Source organism: Schistocerca gregaria, chromosome 2 (assembly GCF_023897955.1).
Source record: "Schistocerca gregaria isolate iqSchGreg1 chromosome 2, iqSchGreg1.2, whole genome shotgun sequence".
In the NCBI taxonomy this organism is placed as follows: domain Eukaryota; kingdom Metazoa; phylum Arthropoda; class Insecta; order Orthoptera; family Acrididae; genus Schistocerca; species Schistocerca gregaria.
Genome location: NC_064921.1, coordinates 545,133,056 through 545,157,313, shown reverse-complemented (window position 1 = coordinate 545,157,313; position 24,258 = coordinate 545,133,056). Strand labels below are relative to the sequence as shown.

Here is a 24,258-nt window from a genome sequence, read left to right as displayed (position 1 = left end):
TATAAACATGGGAAACAATAATTATTGCGACATACAGTGTTTGTAATGAACGCCGAATCCTTGCATATGCATAATTTTTAAATGTGTCTGTTCCAAAACAAACTTGGGTTCCATTGATAAGCAGTTCTCGGCCGTCACACAGTTTCGTTGAGTATCGCTCATATCTGTCAGAATTACGTCGGAATGAAATAAAAGAGTAACGGAAGCGAGATTCGATACACAGGCCTCGCACTTACGGAATTAAGCGCTTACTCGCTTGGCTGCAGAATGCTTGATTACTAGTGATCACACGATATCGTTGACGTCAATCTGTTGTAGAATTATGGAACATGTTTTATGCTCAAGAATTATGACGTTCTTGGAAAATGAACATCTCCTCTATAAAAATCAACATGGATTCTGCAAACTGAGATCCTGCGAAACTCAGGTCGGTCAGTTCTTCCATGAGATTCACAGCGTAGTGCACAACGGAGCTAAGGTTGATGCCGTGATCCTTGATTTCAGTAAGGCATTTAACACCGTCCGCATTGCCGTTTAATGAAAAAAATACGAGCTTACGCAGTATCGGACCAGACATGCAATTGGATTCAAGACTTTCTTGCACATAGAACTCAACACGTCACTCTTAACGGAACTAAATCGACAGATGTAAAGTTAATATCCTGAGTATCACAGGGAAGTGTGACAGGACTAGGCGCTACACTCTGGAACCGCGCGATATCTGCGGTCGCAGGTTCGAATCCTGCCTCGGGCATGGATGTGTGTGATGTCCTTAGGTTAGTTAGGTTTAAGTAGTTCTAAGTTCTAGGGGACTGATGACCACAGCAGTTAAGTCCCATAGTGCTCAGAGCCATTTTTTTGATAGGACTGCTGTTTACAATATATGTACATGATCTAGCAGAAAGCGTCGGATGCCCTTTAAGGTTATTCGCAGATGATGCAGTTGTCTATACCAAAGTAGCAACGCCAGAAGATAGTAATAATTTGTAGAACAACCTGCAGAGAATTGGTGAATGGTGCAGACTCTGGCAGTTGACCCTGGACGAAAATAAATGTAACAAATTACGCATACATAGGAAAAGAAATCCACTACTTTACAGCTACACTATTGATGACAAACAGCTGAAGACAGCGTCTGCCGAAAAATATCTAGGCGTAAATAGCAACCTTAAGTGGTGTGACCACATAAAACAATAATGGGAAAAGCAGACACCAGACTCAGATTCATTGGAAGAATCATGTTGTTGTTGTTGTGGTCTTCAATCCTGAGACTGGCTTGATGCAGCTCTCCATGCTACTCTATCCTGTGCAAGCTTCTTCATCTCCCAGTACCTACTGCAGCCTACATCCTTCTGAATCTGCTTAGTGTATTCATCTCTTGGTCTCCCTCTACGATTTTTACCCTCCACGCTGCCCTCCAATACTAAATTGGCGATCCCTCGATGTCTCAGAACATGTACTACCGAACGATCCCTTCTTCTAATCAAGTTGTGCCATAAGCTCCTCTTCTCCCCAATTCTATTCTATACCTCCTCATTAGTTATGTGATCTACTCATCTAATCTTCAGCATTTTTCTGTAGCACCACATTTCGAAAGCTTCTATTCTCTTCTTGTCTAAACTATTTATCGTCCATGTTTCACTTCCATACATGGCTACACTCCATACAAATACTTTCAGAAACGACTTCCTGACACTTAGATCTACACTCGATGTTAACCATTTCCTCTTCTTCAGTAATGCTTTTTTGCCATTGCCAGTCTACATTTTATATCCTCCCTACTTCGACCATCATCAGTTATTTTGCTCCCCAAAATAGCAAAACTCTTTTACTACTTTAAGTGCTCATTTCCTAATCTAATTCCCTCAGCATCATCCGACTTAATTCGACTACATTCCATTATCCTCGTTTTGCTTTTGTTGATGTTCATCTTATACCCTCCTTTCAAGACACTGTCCATTCCGTTCAACTGCTCTTTCTAGTCCTTTGCTGTCTCTGACAGAATTACAATGTCATCGGCGAACCTCAAAGTTTTCATTTCTTCTCCATGGATTTTAATACCTACTCCGAACTTTTCTTTTGTTTCCTTTATTGTTTGCTCAATATACAGATTGAATAACATCGGGGATATATCACTCCCTTCCCAACCACTGCTTCCCTTTCATACCCCTCGACTCGTATAACTGCCATCTGCTTTCTGTATAATTTGTAAATAGCCTTTCACTTCCTGTATTTTACCCCTGCCACCTTCAGAATTTGAAAGAGAGTATTCAAGTCAACATTTTCAAAAGCTTTCTCTAAGTCTACAAATGCTAGAAACGTAGGTTTGCCTTTCCTTAATCTTTCTTCTAAGGTAAGTCGTAGGGTCAGTATTGCCTCACGTGTTCCAACATTTCTGCGGAATCCAAGGAAATCATAAGGAAATGTAACACACCCAAGAAATAAGTGGCTTATAAGGTGATTGCTCGCCTGATTCTTGAGTATAGTTCATCTATGTGGGATCCCTATCAGATAGGACTGACAGAGGAGATCCAACGAAGAGCGGCGCTTTTCGTCACAGGATCGTTTCGCTGATGAGAGAGCGTTAGGAGATGCTAACCAAACTCCACTGGCAGACGTTACAAGAGAGGCGTTGTGCATCACAGAGAGATGTATTATTGAAATTTCTGGGCAGCACTTTTCAAGAGGTGTCAGAAAACATATTACTCCCTCCACAAACATCTCGCGTATTGACAACGAGGAGAAAATTCGAGAAATTAGAGCTAATACAGAGGCTTACCAACAATTATTCTTCCCAAGCACTATTCGCGAGTCGAACAGGGCTGGAGGAACAGATAGTGGTACCGAAAGTGCCCTCGGCCACACACCATTGGGTGGCTTGCGGAGTATGATGTAGATGTAGAAGTATGTAAGCACATGTAAAATTTTCAAGCCCGATTTTTTCGAAAACGGTTTAGAGTTACGCCTTGTAATTCACATACTATGAAGTCCTAGTCTTACCCTGCACAGCCTGTCAACATGGACCAGAAGCGGCGAGGGAAGTTCGTACGCCTCCCCCTGTTAGTGTGCTGCGACAGTCCAGGTGGCCAGTATCGTACTTGCTTGCAATAAATGGCACGTGTCTCCTGTTGTGACGTCGCGGTCTACTCCTCACAGCATCGCCACGTCACATTTTCCATATCATTTGAATATAATGTAAAGCTGACCAACTAGGCGGAGAGAGCGCGTAAATGCAAGATTTTCTCTCGACTAATTCTGTTTCAAGATTTGCATTTACCATACGGAAGTGTAGTTTGGCAGCTCGGTGGGTTAAGTTTCAACCTACGAATCCTATGTTCACCATTCAACGCCCAGTTTGTACTACGAATTTTTTCTGTCATTTATCGAGTGTTTCACCTTTACGAATAACTGAAATTAGATGAATTGCGATGTGGACCGGAGTCCACTTTAAATCGCAGGTGCCCCTATAACTGACTAGGAAAGTCAGCTCGAAAGTACGAGGGAAGAAAAGGTATACCCTCTATGGCAGGACCACGCTTACCAAATCATTGCAGTGTTCGAACCAATCTTCGAACACAGCAGGTAAATATTTTTCAATAGTGCGTTTACTACGAAATTTCTCTTGTAACCTCTTAAAAACTGATAGTAAATCATGCTTATTCAGTTCTAGCGAAAGTGCAAGAAATCGTAGGTACCGTCTAGAAACAAAAGATAAATAAAGACAGTGAATTCAAGAGAACAATTAGTGGAAGGAGATTTCAGTTTCGTGACAAGATTAAAAAGAATCCGAGTTCTGAGGAATAGAAGACTACTCAGTGGAAGTTTGAGAAGATATTGCTAAAGCTGTAATTGGAACGTGTGTCGAAATGGCTTTTTTCCTCAATATCTATAATCAAATTTCGAGTACTAAAAGTTGTCTGCTAACTATGCTATACGGACGGTCCGAGTGAGTGTAAAGATAAACTAAAGATATTACTCGAAACAGTACTGAAGCAGCTGACGTTACAACTTGTATGCCAAACAAGTTACTGCTGCATACGTGCACCCAACACTGATTCAGAAATGATTTCTTTGATGTTTTGCCTGCATCCTGCATTGTACAGGGTGATCAGAACATTCTGAAAAGCTTGGAATGGTGTTGCAGGGTAGGTCGTGCTGAAAAATAATTGTTAAGAAAAAATTTTCCATACGTTGCGCCGTTTCCGAGTCAGTTAGCATGGAAGGAGCCTATCAGGCATTGCGGGCCCAAGTTCAAACGGCCCGTCAGAGTCAGAGTCGCCAATACGTTCTTCGTTTGGTTTCCTAAAACCGTAAATTAATTTGACGTGGGGTGGTAGCAAGGACTGAACCCGACACAAAGGCTGAGCAGTCCCGTGCCATCATCTACGCTGTGAGAACAACTGACCCTATAACTGTATCTAGCGAACCGCTTCAATTTGCGCTCGCAGCAGCCTAATTGGCTAACTTCACTGCTAATTAACTCGGAAACTTCGCAATGTATCGATTTTTTTTCCTTAAGAATTATTTCTCAGTACAAACTAGCCTGCAACACACTTACTAGCTTTTCATACTATTTGTAACCGCCCTGTATAGCCAGAAAGAGCATTGGCTTTAAGCATTGCACCAACTTTATTGGGTTGTTAGTATAAGTTTCCTCCCCTGAACCATGGACTTTGCCGTCGTTGGGTAGGCTTACGTGCCTCGGCGATACAGACTCACGTACCGTTGGTGCAACCACAACGGAGCGGTATCTGTTCAGAGGCCAGACAAACGTGTGGTTCCTCATGCAGTTTTATTGTATGATTAAATGATGATGGCTTCCTCTTGGGTAAAATATTGCGGTAGTGAAATAGTCCCCCATTCGGATCTCAGGAGAAAGAAAACTGGCGTTCTACGGATCGGAGCGTGGAATATCAGATCCCTTAATCGTGCAGGTAGGTTAGAAAATTTAAAAAGGGTAATGGATACGTTAAAGTTAGATATAGTGGGAATTAGTGAAGTTTGGTGGCAGGAGGAACAAGACTTCTGGTCATGTGAATAAAAAATCTAATCACTGTAATGCAGGAGTAGGTTTAATAAGGACTACAAAAAGGAACGCGGTTAACCTACTATGAACAGCATAGTGAACGCATTATTGTAGCCAAGATAGACACTAATCCCACGCCTACCAGAGTAGTGCAAGTTTATATGCCAACTAGCTCCTCAGATAATGAAGAGATTGGAGAAATGTATGATGCGATAAAGGAAATTGCGCAGGTAGTTGGGGGAGACGAAGATTTAATAGTCGTGGGGGTCTGGAATTCGATAGCAGGTAAAGGAAGAGAAGGAAAAGTTGTAGGTGAATATGGGCTGAGGGTAAGGAATGAACAAGGAAGCCCTTTGGTAGAATTTTACACGGAGCGTAACTTAATAATAGCAAACACTTGATTGAAGAATCATGAAAGAAGTTTGTGTACGTGAAAGAGGCCTGGAAACGCTGGAAGGTTTCAGATAGATTATATAATGGTAAGACAGAGATTTAGGAACCAGGTTTTAAATTGTAAGACAGTTCCAGGGGCAGATGTGGACTCTGACCACTATCTATTGGTTATGAACTGTAGATTAAAACTGAAGAAACTGCCAAAAGGTAGGAATTTAAGGAGATGGTATCTGGATAAACTGAAAGAACCAGAGATTTCAGAGCGTTTCAGAGAGAGCATTATCGAACGGTTGACAAGAACGGGAAAAAGAAATACAGTAGAGAAAGAATGGGTTGCTTTGAGAGATGATATAGTGAAGGCAGGAGAGGCTCAAATAGGTAAAAAGACGATAGCTAGTAGAAATACTTGAGTAACAGAAGAGATATTGAATTTATTTGATGCAAGGAGAACATATAAAAATGCAGTAAATGAAGCAGGGGAAAAGGAATACAAACGACTCAGAAAGAGATCAACAGGAAGTGCAAAATGACTAAGCAGGGTTGGCTAGAGGACAGATGTAAGGATGTAACCATATATCACCAGGGGTAAGATAGAGACTGCCTACAGAAAAATTAAAGAGACCTTTGGAGAAAAGAGGACGTGTATGAATATCAAGAGCTCAGACGGAAAACCAGTCCTAAGCAAAGAAGGGAAAGCAGAAATGTGGAGGGAGTCTACAATATAGAGGGCCTACGTAAGGGCCATGTGCTTGAGGGCAATATTATGATAATGGAAGAGGACGTAGATGAAGATGACGTGGGAGATATGACACTGCGTGAAGAATTTGACAGAGCACTGAAAGACATAAGACTGCTGGTAGCCTTGGGAGAGCCAGCCATGACAAAACTCTTCCATCTGGGGAACAAGATGTTCAACAAGAATCCAAAAGAAAGCAGTCGTTGACAGGTGTGAAAATTACCAAGCTGTCAGTTTAATAAGTCATGGTTGCAAAATAATCACACGTATTCTTTACAGAAGAATGGAAGAATTGGCAGAAGCCGACCTCGAGGAAGATCAGTTTGGATTCCGTAAAAATGTTGTAACACGCGAGGCAGTAGACCCTACGACATATCTTAGAAGATAGGTTAAGGAAAGGCAAACCTACGTTTCTGGCATTTGTAGACATAGAAAAAGCTTTTGACAGTGCTGACTGGAATACTCTCCTCCAAATTCTGAAGGTGGCAGGTCTAAAATATAGAGAGCGAGAAGTTATTTACAATTTGTACAGACACCAGATTGCTGTTATAAGAGTCGAGGGGCATGAAAGGGTAGGGTTGTTTGGGGGAAGAGACCAAACTGCGGGGTCATCGGTCTCATCGGATTAGGGAAGTAAGTCGGCCGTGCCCTTTCAAAGGAACCATCCCGGCATTTGCCTGGAGCGATTTAGGGAAATCACGGAAAACCTAAATCAGGATGTCCGGACGCGGGATTGAACCATCGTCCTCCCGAATGCGAGTCCAGTGTGCTAACCACTGCGCCACCTCGCTCGGTGGCATGAAAAGGAAACAGCGGTTGAGATGGGAGTGAGACATGGTTGTAGCCTCTCCCCTTGTTAATCAATCTGTATATTGAGCAAGTAGTAAAGGAAACAAAAGAAAAATTCAGAGTAGGTATTAAAATCCATGGAGAAGAAATAAAAACTTTGATTCTTGCCGATGACATTGTAATTCTGTCAGAGACAACAAAGGACCTGGAAGAGCAGCTGAACGTAATGGACAGTGTCTTGAAAAGAGGATATAAAATGAACATCAACAAAAGCAAAACGAGGAGAATGGAATGTAGTCGAACTGAATCTGTTAACGCCGAGGGAATTAGATTAGGAAATGATACTCTTAAAGTAGTAGATGAGTTTTGTTGTTTAGGGAACAAAATAACTGATGATGGACGAAGTAGAGAGGATATAAAATGTAGACTGACTATGACGTGGAAAGTGTTTCTGAAGAAGAGAAATTTGTTAACATCGAGTATAGATTTAAATGTCAGGAAGTCCTTTCTGAAAGTATTTGTATGGAGTGTAGTCACTTATGGAAGTCAAACTGGACGATAAACAGTGGGGACAAGAAGAGAATAGAAGCTTTCGAAATGTGGTGCTACAAATGAAAACTGAAGATTAGATGGGTAGATCACATAACTTATGAAGGGGTGCTGAATAGAATTGGGGGGAAGAGGAATTTGTGGCACAATCTGACTAGAAGAAGGAATCAGTAGGTAGGACACATTCTGAGGCACCAACCGATGACCATTTTAGGATTTGACAGAAGCGTGGAGGGTAAAAATCGTAGAGGGAGACCAAGAGATGAATACACTAAGCAGATTCAGGATATAGGTTGCAGTTGTTACTCGGAGATGAAGAGGCTTGCACAGCACAGAGTAGCAGGGAGAGCTGCAACGAACCAGTCTCTGGACTGAAGACCACAACAACAACAGTATAAGTTACCCGATTAGTGCTGAATTATTCTGAAATAAAAACGAATATGCCTTATTCTCTGGATTTCATATACTTTCTCCTAAGCAAACAGTAATTGGAATGCTGTATGTTTCGCCTCCCTAGTGACGAATTTACATCTCCCGGCCCTGACGTAATGTCTTGTTAGTTGACCCTATCACGTTGTTAGTAGAGCAGACGGATTCGACCAAACAGGCAGCTTTCACCAACGTCTGCGGCGCAGGAAGAGGCTCTGAGAGGGTTTATCACAGCTAAAATGATATCCTGTGGATTTTGCTATTGCGAAGGAAATTCCTTTCGTACGTATTAAATAGCTTTCTAATTCGCTACATGATCGGCTGAAAAAGGTTTTGCACCATCTGCGAACTTGTGTGGGCCAAGATTCACGGGTAAGAAAAATTGAAAAAGTAAACCGTACGAAAGTACAGAAGGAACTGCTGGGTATAATACAGCACCATGTTGCTCGACCCCGTGCGTTGTGACGTGTTTGGAGCCTCCTTGGCTTGCTGTCCACTGTTTGGTCGAGACATCACTGTTCCTGTCTCTCATACTACTCAGTTACAGCGCTCTTGATGTCATAGTGTCAACAGTGTATAAGGATGATTCCTGCAGTGGCGCATGGCAAGTTTCAACTGGTTCCAAGCATGCTCAGGCGGAATCGTGTCAGTGGACAGTGCACACCATTCCATTCGGATGATTCTTACCTTAGGGAGAAAGGAATTAAAGAAGTGGCCTGTGGTGCGCCTGCATCCTCACGTTTAAAAATTTATCTTAATTACATTCATCATATATGCATAGAAAGTGAAATAATAATGTAGATAAATGAAAGTGTTGTCCAAAGGTGAGGGGGATCAGCATCCCCATTTGTTGGTCACGTTCTCCGTTCGAAGAGGAAAATTTGTTGCCGTCTTCTGTAAGAAAAGGATTCACGTGCTGCACTATTTTCACAAGATTATCGTTAGACTGGGAAACATTCCCTCTAGTACGTCCGACTTGGAATTCACTTTCGAGTGCAAATTTGATTCATGCTTACAAGTTTCTACGTCAAACAGGTAGTGTGGTGTGAACGAAATAAGTTTTACCAGACCAGTACGTATTGCCAAATGAATGTCGGTACCTCATGCCAAGGAAATCTATCATGCTTGCACTACTTTATAATAGCTTCACAGTGGCTTACATTTTAGATCCATGCATCTCTACCGACAGACGGAGACATTACAATACTATCTCATATGACCACTGTCACTTCATAATCTATCGAGAACTTGGGCACACAGCCATGGATAACCGCAGAAATTTATCCACGTGGGGTCAAGGTTGGAGAAGTTCCATTTTTGATACAACTCATTAGCTGAGTCTGAGAAGGTGCTGTGTCCTAATAAGTAAACTTGTCACGAAATACACAAAGTCATTTTATCTTAAACGTTTGATAGTTATCTAGTCAATATTTTTTTGAACTTAATTTCACCTTTTTGTATTATTAATATAAACATGGTTGTAGGAAAGTTTCGCAAACAACCATCAGACCGGTCGCAGAAACAAACTCTTAACAGCGTAGGACTCAGCCAAAATAACCTTCGTCTCCCTGGCTTGGCACTTATTGCGCAGAGATGGCAATGTACTACAGAACTCAAACCTTTTTGTCTGGATATCGCGCACGGTTGCACCTCATACAGCTTAAGAACCATGTAGTTTAAGAAGATCCAAACACCTTTCCAACCTTGATATTTTTCCATTTTTTTCCTCTTTTGGAGTGCAGAAATAAGAATTTCGTCTGTTTTTGTGCCCGCAGACTAAGTATAAGTGAATGCACCTACAGTATAGGATCATTGTCTTCTTCATATTCTACTGCAGTCGCCCTACAGTCTAAAGCTGAATGAAGTCCCATCAAGCCTTGAATGGTCAAATGCAAAGGCACTGTTCGAAGTAGGATGTAGTAAGCGAAGGGATTGTTCTTGTGGTAATTGGGGACGGCTGTAGGGCAAGTACAATGTGACTACGTATTTCCTATACTAGGTGTTGGAACTGTCCCTTTTGTAGTTTATTAACGGCTATACAAGTAAGCGACAGCGGGAAGGTCGGGTACGCATTTCAGCAATCCCCCAAAATAACGGCGAAACCGTAACAACGAGAAGAGAACAGTATAATTTAACGTAACAGCCTGACATGGCACCAATTCAAACGCAGCCGTCTGTGTTATGGCGTTAACTGCGGTCTACATATGGAATGGAAATTCCCTAGCCCAGCTGTTGCTAGTCTCCGGTAAATGGTGCGGGATGACACGGAGTGGCGTAGGGAGTCAATCACTTGCCCTCGGACTGGAGGAGCACATGTGAAGGGGTTATGGCGTGCTTTGTGCACAATATGGAGATCCACCCTTTAGCTAGAAGACGTGATCGATCGTAATTTCCACAATGAAAATGCCTGCCCTCACCCTCCAGTTTTTCTGTTTTACATTTCCGCGCTAACGTATTTCTGCCGGAGCTTGCTCTCCATCCAATCTGACCCCGACGACGACAGAAATACTTTAAGTCGTAATCTTCCGTTTTTGTCAAAAGTATCCCAAATATTGCAGTAAGTTTGGGCTATCTTGCTGGCCATTCCGTTGTGAAATTGCTTTCTGTTGAAGATATTCGTGCATGGAATGAGCCTTCTGTGATCGAGCGTCGTCATCTCGTGGAATGAAACCGTGGCTTTCTGCGTCGGTACAAGAGAATGAATAAACATCAAGGACGTCGTCTCTGTAGACTTGAGCAGTCACAGTTCTGCATACATCGACATGGGGTCTATTCGTCCTCCTAAAAATATACCACATACAGACACAAAGTCTCTTCCGGAACGATGTCCTCAAAGCTATTTCGCGGATAAGATCAGGTTTCGGCTTCTCACATAATCACCGCAGTCACTTTTTATGCTAGAAAAAGATTCATTCATAACGGAAATGGTCCTTCATTGATAGGCAGCTTAGTGTACTTATTGGAGTGTCCTCTGTGATCATTATTTCTTGTGATGAGTGGTGAGCAAGAGACATCTGTCTGGTAATTTAGCTTTCATACCACTATCCATCGTATAGCCTTAAGCGCACAGGACATGGTGAACAGCTGCGCGGGGTAGCAGCCCGATCTCAGGCGCCTTGTCACGGTCTGCGCGGCTACCCCCGTCGGAGGTACGAGTCCTGCCTCCACATGGGTGGGTGTGTTGCCCTTAGCGTGAGTTAGATTAAGTAGTGCTTAAGCTTAGAGACCGATGACCTCAGCAGTTTGGTCCCATAACACCTTACCATCAATTTCCAAATAAATAAATAAATAAAAAATAAAAATTTGGTGAAATTGCCATTCTGAAGGCCGCAACATGTCCAGTCTGTAGTTAAATTACACTCCCTGCCCTAATTCGTCAAATGCATGACAGGAATTACCAGCTGTCAGCATGTACCATAGCTCTCAGCTACGCGTTTTGGTTGTCAAACCCAAAGTTAGAAATGGCTACTACAGTCTACGAACCAATTGACCATCTCTCACCGACTCTGACCACTCCAACCTGCCAAAGGCCGACCATCGCAGTTCGTCCACTAAACGATTCCTCCACGTTATTCGATCAAGATAGCTATCGTAATTGTCTTCTTCCGCTCGTATATCATATTTCTTCGTTCATCACAGACATGTAGTGGTCCTCCATGTAGAGATGATGGGATTATATTCGACACTTCTGATCCATGAAGTTCAGGGATTGTAGCTGTAACAAATTCTTCTTTTGTTGCTATATTTTGGATCTAAAACGTCTGATTGGTACAGCTCTATCACGTGCCATATAAATTTGTGGAAGGCACCAATGTGAATGCGGCCACAGACAGTAGCTGTTGAAGACGTACCAGTTGGGCTGTAGAGATATGTGCCCTCTACGATGGACATATTTGGTGATGAACTTCGGTCATATGCATTAGGCTATAAAGGGGCCATGTATCGTTGTCTATGAGTTGATAATTGTAACTGCTGGATTCCATACTTTATCCAAACCGAAGTGAACATCGCAGCTGAATAAGACCTTCCTCAGGCAGATTTCAATATAGAACTTGATGACTAGATCCAAGAACGATGAACTGGATGCCAGTATTTGAACAGTGCCGTAGTCCATGGAGTGGCCCATCTCAGTGCAATGTTCTTCTACCACTGGATTGCTGGCGTGTAGCAGGCGGTTGAAGCATTAATGTTCCATGTATAGTTCTTGAATGATACGTGCCATTTTTTTCGATGTAGGAAAGTCCACATTCACGTGGAATTTTATATATAAGTGCGTTACAAAGTACTAGTTCGTTTTCACCTAAAAAGCAACAGTTGTCTTAGGTGGCGTATGTAAAATCTCGTTTAAATTTGGACTTTCCTACGTTGGACAAACCTCATAAACCGTTCAAGAATGTTGCTTGGAACATAGGCGCTGTACATGACTGTTACTGTCCAACTAAGCAACTGTGGCAGTGCACTGCATTGAGATGGACCACTATAACGACAATGGCAATGGCCAAATGCTGGCACCCATCTCATCTTTTTTGGGATTCGATCATCGTCAGGGTATCTGCTGATGCAGTAGAGGGAGTACAGAAAATGCATGTCTTGGCAGCATGTGTTTTGGTACACTCTGCGAGTCTTTGAGTTAGGTGGAGGGCTGTCTTACGGGTCACTCAGAAGATGATTCAACGTTTTTCAATCGAAATATCAGAATAAAGGAAGATATAGTTACAGTTGTATCCCTGGAACTTCATGGATCAAGAAATCCATGCAGCACAACTGATTCACTAGTTTGGCGCAACACTGCCATCATACTAGCGCACTGCGTTCTCTGGTCTGTTGCTTTGAGTTATTGATTTCTTGGTTTTTCCGTGATTTGTGGTAACCAGGTTGGTAGACTTGCATCCTGATCCATAGTGCCTACAGATGCGTGGCAGCGGCATCGCTGCTGCTGCTGCTGGGGGCCGCGGAGGCGACGCCGCAGGTGGACGGCACTGCCCACGCCGCTCTCAGAGGCGGCGGCAGTAGCTGCCCCTCCGAGTACCTGGAAGACGCCGACCTCCAGTGCCCAGAGATGACCAGCGAGGGCCAGCTCCGCTGCTACCTCCTCTACCGAGCGCTCGACTACAAGCCCTTCGCATCCTACGGTTTCGCTGTGCTCGTCAACATGACTCTCTCCGAAATTCCAGATACCAGGTACCGGTACCCATCACTTCTCGATTTGCTATTTGTTGCAGTACAACGAAACTAAAAAGTTGAATTTTATCACGTTACTGAATATAAAACAACATCCACCTCTGTAACTGATAATCGTCAACTGGTGTGGTGGCACTCGACTTGATAGAATGTGGTTACAATTTTAATAATCGCTAGGCTGCACACAAATTGTGTAGGTTATAACTCAAACACCTCCACAGTCAATCAAAAACAAAGGCTCGTCTTATGATACTATAAGCCCTCAAGAGAGCTACTGCCCTTACAAATTTACACCGAATCAGCAGGAAAGGAACAAAGTAATGCGGCAGCAGAGAAGAAGGCACTGTAGAGCAGTCAATCAAAACCAAAGGCTCGTCTTATGATACTAGAAGCCCTCAAGAGGGCTACTGTCCTTACACAGCAAATTTACACAGAATGAGCAGGAAATAATAATAATAATAATGCGTCAGCAGAGAAGAAGGTACTGCAGAGCACAGTACATGGGAATTTCCTCTACGGACGTGACTATTGTCGGGCTACTGACTCAGTATGGGACATCTTTTAGGCCCAGGCATCTCTTCAGGTAGACGCCTTACGAAAATTGAACACAACATTAAAATTCGTAACAGGCCACTTTGACTTCTAATAACAACGATTAGTATTCTAGTGTCTAAATCATTAATTCTAATTCAAACATCTCGATACATTGTCGTATACTCTGTCAAGAAAGAAGAACACGAAGAAAATAATTAAAAACTAAAATGGAACATTAGTAAAATTGTACAATCAAGATAAGTCTTTCCCTATGCCTCTCGGGATTAGCCGAGCGGTCTAGGGGCTGCTGTCATGGTCTGTGCGGCTGGTCCCGGCGGAGGTTCGAGTCCTCCCTCGGGCATGGGTGTGTGTGTTTGTCCTTAGGATAATTTAGGTTAGGTAGTGTGTTAGATTAGGGACTGATGACCTTAGCAGTTAAGTCCCATAAGTATTCACACACATTTGAACATTTTTCTTTCCCTATATTAAAATAATATCAAAGTTCATTCTGGGAACTAATTCTGACGTAAAGATGTGCCAATAGCAGACAACGGCTTATTCAGTGCGCCTGTGCACTCATAAGCGAAAGCAAACGTAACACGCGGAGTTAAAGATCACAAATATGTTATACGTAACTGAATATGAAATGGTTTACATTTATCAACACGTTCAAAGAAGATACTTTTTATAGTCGATATTGAAAGATAAGATCGCGAGAGACTAGAAACAAGTGATTTCAGTCCAAAGTCATACATCGTCTTTTCAAAACAGCTACTCCTGTCAGTCACTGCTCAACGAAACGTAGTATTAAACAATGACCACTGTAGTGTAATGCCTATTGCACAAACTGTCGGGTGATTCTAGTAGGCACCGGAAAGAGGCAACATATTAGCAGCTCGAATTTCAGCGTTCTCTACCGATTCACTACTAGGGAAACGAGAAGTCTAGAATACGTGGACGCGTTGTACTGGGATTTCAGATGCCAACTGCAGTGGCACAAAGACGAAAGCTGACTATCCTTATTTACGGCTAGTTACATATAACCAGAAACAACAATTTCCAGTCGCATTTGATTTCTTTTATAACATTTATTTGATTGAAAGAGCAAATTAGTCCTCTGACAAAAATAAATCTTAATGTTTGATATTCGTCTATAATCGTTAGAAATTTTATAAGATTGTATTATTTCTTATGTGCGTGGGAAACACTATTTCTAGACACCACGGCGGCACATGCAACTTTTTTAGCAATGTCTGTATGAGCGAATACAGAGATCCATTGGCACGAAACAGTTTATAATTTATATTATTCCAATTTTCCTGTGATTGCAACCTTTATAAAATTCGTGCTCCCTTAACACAAACTGCCACAGACAGACCTTGGTAAACAGTCTGAGTGACTGGTTTGCACAGTTAACATAACTCTGAACATAACTCCCGTGTCAAAGGCCTCCGCGCGACTGCTACGGTCGCAGGTACGAATCCTGCCTCGGCATGGATGTGTGTGATGTCCTTAGGTTAGTGAGGTTTAAGTAGTTCAAAGTTCTAGGGGACTGATGACCACAGATGTTAAGTCCCATAGTGCTCAGAGCCATTTGAACCATTTTTTCAAAGGCCTCCATTTTCAATAAATATATATACCTCTGGTAGTTAACTTCATGCGTCCGCAGAATACATTCATGTTGCTGGCAGCCGGCCTCTGTGGCCGAGCGGTTCTAGGCACCTCAGTCTGAAACCACGCTGCTGCTGCGGTCTCAAGTTCGAATCCTGCCTCGGGCATGGATGTGTGTGATGTCCTTAGGTTAGTTAGGTTTAAGTAGTTCTAAGTTCTAGGGGACTGATGACCTCAGAAGTTAAGTCCCATAGTGCTCAGAGCCATTTGAACCATTTGTTGCTGCAGTGGCCCGTGTATTGTTGAGGGGAACGTCCCGTTCCGATGTGTTTACTGTAAGGCGCGGTTCACACTGAGGCGATACAATATGCGATACGATACGCGGTGTGGCACGCGATGCGACGTAGAAGCAATCCGCATCGGCGAAGCACATAGAATCATAATGGGAGCGACTTAACTGGTCCACGCCGGGATGACAGCGATACAACATACCTTATCGTTTTGTCTGATGCAATAGGACTTTCCAGTCGCTCCACGCAACTCGTATCGTAAGACACACGGGGAGTGAAATTTCAGGTCATCTGAAGCGCCAAAAAAAAAAAAAAAAAAAAAAAGAATGTCTTATCTTTTGCTAGTTTCTCAGTTAAACTTTTACTTTTCGCGTAAAAAATAAGAACCAATATTTTGGGATTTTCACGTGTTCTCTATGCTGTCTTTCTCATTCTATTTTGGGAAAAGTATTCGGTAAAAACAATTATTCTTCCACATCTTACAGCTACACATCACACCCTAATAATAAACTGTTTTTTGTTATTTCCGATAGTTATTAATATAATTCAAAGGAAAGTGGAACACGGTACACATTTTGGAAAGTTTGCAGTGAAATATCTGGCTGCTGTCCAGTTTACGCTTGGTGCGTTTTATGCCATACATTACTGCTCACGAAATACAGCTAACATATCGAAATTGTTTTTAACGGTTGAAGTAGAGTCATACCTCTTTCCTTTCTCGAGAAAATACATGAGATATATTGGAGATTTGCCGCGTCGAGGTTGGTTGCTGCGTGCCACACACTCGGCTATTGCCGCCTGCTATTCGCAGTGCGGAGCTGCCTCGTGTTTCACTTCTTCGTCGGAGGTCTGTTCAAAAAATTCCCGAACTCTGTCTACGAAATTTTTCTATGCTTCCCTTTTAGTTAGTGTGCGAAATACTCTCCTCCACAATTGACAAACCGCTCCCAACGCCGTTTCCGCTTCCGGAGGGCAGTCTCGCTACACCTCTTGCTGGGTCACGCGAAGCGCCGTCTGCGGATTTTGTTTTATCTCGTTTATCGTTGTCTATCTCCGTCCCTTAAATGGGCTTTTCAACTCTGAAAATAAGAAGAAGTCCGCGCAGGCCACGTCTGGAGACTCGTTTTTTTCTGCAATAGTCACACGCCAACAGGGATAAATGTGCGTTATCGGAAGCAAGAGCCCTGAACTCTCTCCCCACATTTCAGGGCGCTTCCTTACATTTTCTCGCAGGGCCTAGTACCATCGATTAACAGTTTATCCCTGTGGCACGAATTCATGAGTGAACTAATCCTTCAAAATGGTTCAAATGGCTCTGAGCACTATGCGACTTAACTTCTGAGGTCATCAGTCCCCTAGAAATTAGAACTACTTAAACCTAACTAACCTAATGACATCACACACATCCATGCCCGAGGCAGGATTCGAACCTGCGACCGTACCGATCGCTCGGTTCCAGACCTTAGCGCCTAGAACCGTACGGTCACTAATCCTTCGAAATCAAAGAAAACCATCAGCATAGCTTTGCCATTTGACCTGAGCTGACTAGCTTTTTTGGTCTTTAACAAGCTTTCCCGACCCATTGTGAAGATTGAACCTTGGTCTCAAGATTATAACCGTAGAGCCTCGTCTAATAACCAGTTATAATTCTCTTCAGGAACATCTCGTTCTCATCAGCGCGATCCAAAAGCTCTTCACAGATAGCGAATCGAATGTCTTTCTGGTCTTGACTCATGAGCCGTGGGACGAACTTGGCGGCACCACGATGCATTCCAAGATGGAGCGTCAGCATTTTATGCCGTAATCCAACTGAAATTTTACATTCTTCTGCAATCTCTCGGACAGTCAATCTTCTATTGGCACGTACAATTTTGTTGACGGTCCTGATACGAGCGTCGTCGGTAAACGTCGAAGGGTTTCCTGAAGGAGGGTCGTCTTTAACTTCCGTACGGACATTTTTAGACCGTGTGAACCATTCGTAATATCGAGTATGGCTTAAGCACTCATCACTGTAGGCTTCCTGCATCATTTGGTGTGCTCTGTAAAGATTTCCTTGAGTTTCAAGCAAAATTTAATGCATACGCGTTGCTCCTCTAACTCTGCCTCCTCGAAATTCGCAAACAGCCCGGCACAACGTTTTAATCAATACAGACACTACTGAACAGACATACAACAATGTAACTTCCGGCAGTCACACGTTAAACACAGGCGTTTGCAGGGACGCCAGCCGCATTTCGCTCCAGCACACCACTGACGCGAAATTACGAATGTTCCGGAATTTTTTCAACAGACCTTATATGTTGCCGACACAGACCGAAGCTAGAAATGAAAAAACTTACTAAAATGAAAAGCCACTGTGAGTCGTCATCTGATGGTGTTAACTATACTTTTTTTTTTCAATCTGCGTCCCCTGATTTCGGGAAACTTTGTAACAGGCATTAAAGCTAACTCCTGTTTCTTCTGAATGAGCAGGTGGACGAATACGAGGAAGATCCATCGGGATTTTCCTGATCACATGGGCTTCTTCCATCACTTGAAATACTTTGTCTACCCCTACACAGAGTTCACCACCCACTGCTACACCATCGACGGTGAGTGATCTGCACCAGCTTACCTTTTGTAATGGTTAACTTCTCAACAGGAGAAGAAGCAAGTAGAAATTTGTGTCCTGATTTGTCAGAGTAGCTGATGGAAGTTACTCCAGAAAGTGGAAATTGTCTGGACTCATTCTGTAGTGTTCGGGGAATTTGTGTTCATGTTGGGAGAGCTCACTAGAAACCATAGCTGAGAAATGTTTGGGCCGCCCGATGTGGCCGAGCGGTTCTAGGCGCTTTAGTCCGGAACCGCGCGACTGCTACGGTCGCAGGTTCGAACCCTGCCTCGGCCATGGATGTGTGTGATGTCCTTAGATTAGTTAGGTTTAAGTAGTTCTATGAACCTCAACAAAAGCAAAACGAGAATAATGGAATGTAGTCGAATTAAATCGGGTGATGCTGCGGGAATTAGATTAGGAAATGAGACGCTTAAAGTAGAAAATTATTTTTGCTATTTGGGGAGCAAAATAACTGATGATGGTCGAAGTAGAGACGATATAAAATGTAGAATGGCAATGGCAAGGAAAGCGTTTCTGAAGAAGAGAAATTTGTTAACCTCGAGTATAGATTTAAGTGTCAGGAAGTCGTTTCTGAAACTATTTGTATGGAGTGTAGCCATGTATGGAAGTGAAACATGGACGATAAATAGTTTGGACAAGAAGAGAATAGAAGCTTTCGAAATGTGGTGCTACAGAAGAATGCTGAAGTTTTGATGGGTAGATGACATAACTAATAAGGAGGTATTGAATAGAACTGGAGAGGAAAGACATTTGTGGCACAACTTGACTAGAAGAAGGGATCGGTTGGTAGGGCATATTCTGAGGCATCAAGGGATCACCAATTTAGTATTGGAGGGTAGCGTGGAGGGTAGAAATCTTAGAGGGAGACCAAGAGATGAATACACTAAACAGATTCAGAAGGATGTAGGTTGCAGTAGGTACTGGGAGATGAATAACCTTGCACAGGATAGAATAGCATGGAGAGGTGCATCAAACCAGTCTCAGTAGTGAAGACCACAACAAAGTTATAGAGGACTGATAACCTCAGACGTTAAGTCCCATAGTGCTCAGAGCCATTTGAACCATTTGAACAATGTTTGGTATTTATAGCACTTTACGGGGCACCCAGGTTTTTCAGTTTCTTGAGCTTCAAATAATGATAAGCCACCACACCTCCTCTCAGAAGATCTCATGATTGCGACTGGAACGGAAACGTGAATCGTACTGTCTTGTCGTTTGTCGTATGGCGAGTCGCATCCCGGTGTGAATACGAGTGTCGTACCGGTAAAAAAAGATCGCGTCGCGACCCTCATCTTACCGCATATCGTATTCGTCTCAGTGTGAACCGCGCATAAGAGGATATGCGGAAAATAATGACCTCACAATTAAGACAATAACAGTGCGGCATAGTAAGGGTGGGGCGACTAGGGCAATGGTCTGAGGATAAGGTGCCTCTGGAATTAACAAAAAAATAGGAATAATGAGAATGGAGGAAAGGATGAGTGGAAAGATGGCTTTCAACACAATGAAAGGCTGTTTTGGAAATCATTCAGACGTAAAGATATGTGAATCATTTACCTCATTTACCCAGGCCAACGATCAATCTGCGTTAGGGTTCGATCATCAGTTAATAAGCTATACAAAGAAAGGCACTAGATATGCGCAAGTCTTTCGGCTATAAGGCTATGACGGAGCATCCGTCATGAGTGACATGCACAATTGTGTGCGATAAACAACCTACTCACAATTTAAATGTAGTCCTTAAAAGCGCTGTAGAGGCTAATAGACTAATTAAGAAACAGCCTTGAGAAGATCTACAAATTTTTTTGTCAGAACATTTAAGTTTTAAAAACTTGTTCGGCGAGTAATTCCAAGGTAACGCTGAAGACAACGGATGCAACACAGAACGCTGACAGATAAGAAACTGTTTATACACTTAGAGATTCACTGACGTTCTTAAGACTCTGACAAACTTAATTCGTAAGAGTAAAATCTTTAACGACAGATCTTAAAAAATTATTTTATCCTTTTCAGATTTGATACAAATACAAAAATATATTACGAGTGCTGTTTTCAGATTCAGTACAAATTACCAGAATGAATTAACACATCATCATTGACATACCACCACACCTCGTAGTTTAATAGCATGGACGTTGCAGGTGCATATGATTTAAGAGACGGCCGTATTCTTTTCAAAGGAACCATGGAACCATTCCGCTATATGCCTCGATCGATTTGGTGGGGAGACGGGGGGGATTACGGTAAGCCTTAGTTTGGGTGGACGGTCTGGGATTTGAATCGCTTCCTCCCGACTGCAGTAACATATCACTCGGCTGCCGTGAGAAATAGGTAGCATCAAAGGAACGTAACACAAAGGACTTGACGAAACTTTCAACATCTGTGAAAAATGGATCACTGACTGTAAACTGGCTAAGAAACGTATTGAAATAGTTGTGAAGTACTTCTACGAGCTTCGCGAGGACGAGAGACTGACAGAGCCCTCAAACTGATCTTACAGTGATACTTTTTTATCCGATGGTAGACAATGCTTGCTCGCAACTAAATACCTGGTTTTAAGGAATTAATTACATTACAGACGCATACGCAACAGCACAATCTGTTTTCTTATCGCCCGTGACGAATACATTAAAAATGAGAACTTGGGGTACTCAGTGACATTTCTTTTTTAAAGATGTCCTGATGTATCTAACACACCCACGGCTGTTACAAAAGCTGAAGGTCCATTTTCAAAGATAAACTTTTTTTATATCATATTTACGTTCTACAGTGAATCAGCAATGGTTATCCGGTTTGGAAACACTGTCAGTACGAGAAGCATGAAACGAACGGTCACAAGTTAGTTTGAATGGCGTGAGAGTGTAACAGAAATGGTGAAAAATCTCAGCTTCCTTAACTCTAAGCAATGCGCCGCACATCTCTCAAGAACCTGAAATACTCCAAAACTCATATTTCAGCCCCCTGCGTGCATATCCCGTAGATATTGCGCAGATAAAATTACGGAAATTACAGCTAGCACAGAGGAGCAGAGGTGTTCATTCTTCCCACGCTCCAAACGCGAATGCAAGAGGAACAGACTTTCATGTGCGGTTCAGAAAATAATGGCCTCTATCACATAGTTTACGGTGATTCACAGAGAACAGATGAAGATGCGGATGTATTTCAGCAACGTAGAAAATGAAAGAACACGAAATATTGATCTTTCTAAAATAATGTGGCATTTTGCACTTAGGAGAATGAGAAAAAGCTCATTTAAATAAGAAAAGACTTACATCTTCAAACGAATACATTTCATCATCAGTTTACATTTGTACGTGGGCATTCAAACTTTCGTGCTTCTTTGAAATTATCTACCCATTCTTTTAAATTCTTCTGGGTCGCAGAGTGAGATAGGTCTTGTAATGACATTATAAATATGAGTTCAGGACAGCAATTTAATAAGCAACATTATTAATAGGTTCATCGGTCCGAAATATAAAAATACGTCTTTCAACTCTTTTGGAAATTCACCCCCTAAGGGGCTGAAATAGACGCTGAAATTATTTAAAAAAATAAATCGTTATATTACAACATTTTTAAACCTAAACGGAGAAGAACACCTCCGATTCCAGCAACCGGAAAAGCGTTTTGGCCGGTTGTACATCCGGAAAAGATCATGATTTCTGGCCTTAATTAGCGTGAAAAGTTAAGAAGGCGTTGCAATTTATGAACTAATCAAAGAAATCTATTTAACAGTCACCAGGACAAATCGGCTTTGTCAGAATTGCATAGAAAAAGAAAGGGCTCTTTAATACATTACTTTTTGCTGTAATCGCTACGGAGACGTGAATAATGCAGCGGGTGCTAAGCTAGTACACAAGAAATGTATATGTAGTTGTTGCTGTAACTTCGCAATCCATCCCTGCAGGCCCCAAGGCGGATACATGGTATGGTATCCCTCCACTCACCATCCATGGAAAAGGTTTCTGCTTGGAAATGCAGGTAATTGGGTTAGAAGTTTTGGGACTGTTTTAGAATGTTCTAGATTTTTTCGCAATGTTGGAGAATGTTTTCTATTTTTCCTGTTATGGTGGGTATACATTCCAGCTCAGAAAGGTATATATAGGCGATGGAGAGACACATGTGTCAGTATACTTTTAGAATTCAATTAGAGCGGAGCAATTAAAAGTGATTAGATTTTTGAGCATGAAATACTGACATTTTTATGATTCTTTGAACGTTCATTTTTAAGATGTTCTCGAATGTCATCGAGTGATCTGGAATGTTCTCAGAAAACAAATTAAAATAAAGACCAAGCGAAGTGAGTATTTTTCAATTAGTAGAAGTAATAATGGTATCGTAGACATAGCCATAAGTAGACACAGTTGCATACTATTAGCAGCAGAAGCGGTAATAGTGATAGTATTTTTCATATAGTTATAAAAATTCCATTTATTGCGACTGAATCTTTTATTTGTATACGGCGAAAGATGTTCCACCTATTGATGCTAGGCACCATCAGTGATCTATAATATAAAGAAAATTATTTAATTATACTTGTTTTGTTAGGAGATCAGTAGTGAGTCTTGTCAGTTCATTTAAATGATCTATCTACAAATATGTGATTGCGATTTAGCACTTACATTTATTTTTCTGTCCTTTATTTATCTTAGCATTCTTTCGTCTACTAGATGGACACAGTACAGGTTCCCACTTGATATGTTACATTTATACATTACATCACACGTAACCTGCATTATTGCAGGCTGCACATGTTCTTGGATATATTACAAGTAGTGACATGTATACTTGTGACCTATTAATTGGAAACCAGTACTATATCCATCTAGTAGCCACAGAAGAACACAAGGATACACAAAAAGGACAGAAAAATGAATGTAAATGATAAAACACAACCATATACACTCCTGGAAATTGAAATAAGAACACCGTGAATTCATTGTCCCAGGAAGGGGAAACTTTATTGACACATTCCTGGGGTCAGATACATCACATGATCACACTGACAGAACCACAGGCACATAGACACAGGCAACAGAGCATGCACAATGTCGGCACTAGTACAGTGTACATCCACCTTTCGCAGGAATGCAGGCTGCTATTCTCCCATGGAGACGATCGTAGAGATGCTGGATGTAGTCCTGTGGAACGGCTTGCCATGCCATTTCCACCTGGCGCCTCAGTTGGACCAGCGTTCGTGCTGGACGTGCAGACCGCGTGAGACGACGCTTCATCCAGTCCCAAACATGCTCAATGGGGGCAGATCCGGAGATATTGCTGGCCAGGGTAGTTGACTTACACCTTCTAGACCACGTTGGGTGGCACGGGATACATGCGGACATACATTGTCCTGTTGGAACAGCAAGTTCCCTTGCCGGTCTAGGAATGGTAGAACGATGGGTTCGATGACGGTTTGGATGTACCGTGCACTATTCAGTGTCCCCTCGACGATCACCAGAGGTGTACGGCCAGTGTAGGAGATCGCTCCCCACACCATGATGTCGGGTGTTGGCCCTGTGTGCCTCGGTCGTATGCAGTCATGATCGTGGCGCTCACCTGCACGGCGCCAAACACGCATACGACCATCATTGGCACCAAGGCAGAAGCGACTCTCATCGCTGAAGACGACACGTCTCCATTCGTCCCTCGATTCACGCCTGTCGCGACACCACTGGAGGCGGGCTGCACGATGTTGGGGCGTGAGCGGAAGACGGCCTAACGGTGTGCGGGACCGTAGCCCAGCTTCATGGAGACGGTTGCGAATGGTCCTCGCCGATACCCCAGGAGCAACAGTGTCCCTAATTTGCTGGGAAGTGGCGGTGCGGTCCCCTACGGCACTGCGTAGGATCCTAAGGTCTTGGCGTGCATCCGTGTGTCGCTGCGGTCCGGTCCCAGGTCGACGGGCACGTGCACCTTCCGCCGACCACTGGCGACAACATCGATGTACTGTGGAGACCTCACGCCCCACGTGTTGAGCAATTCGGCGGTACGTCCACCCGGCCTCCCGCATGCCCACTATACGCCCTCGCTCAAAGTCCGTCAACTGCACATACGGTTCACGTCCACGCTGTCGCGGCATGCTACCAGTGTTAAAGACTGCGATGGA

General features: G+C 42.8%; 1 protein-coding gene across 4 annotated transcripts in view; it reads left to right on the top strand.

The window, feature by feature from the left end:
• Window positions 1-24,258, top strand: part of LOC126331691 (toll-like receptor 2 type-2) — a 170,454-nt gene that overhangs the window by 73,172 nt on the left and 73,024 nt on the right. For 2 of the 4 annotated variants that reach the window (XM_049996515.1, XM_049996517.1), the window contains exon 2: window positions 12,834-13,103. In XM_049996515.1, coding sequence (XP_049852472.1) covers window positions 12,834-13,103 — 270 coding nt within the window. Of the gene's footprint in view, window positions 1-12,824; window positions 13,104-24,258 lie in introns of all 4 variants that reach the window. The other 2 variants (XM_049996514.1, XM_049996516.1) reach the window with 1 other exon arrangement.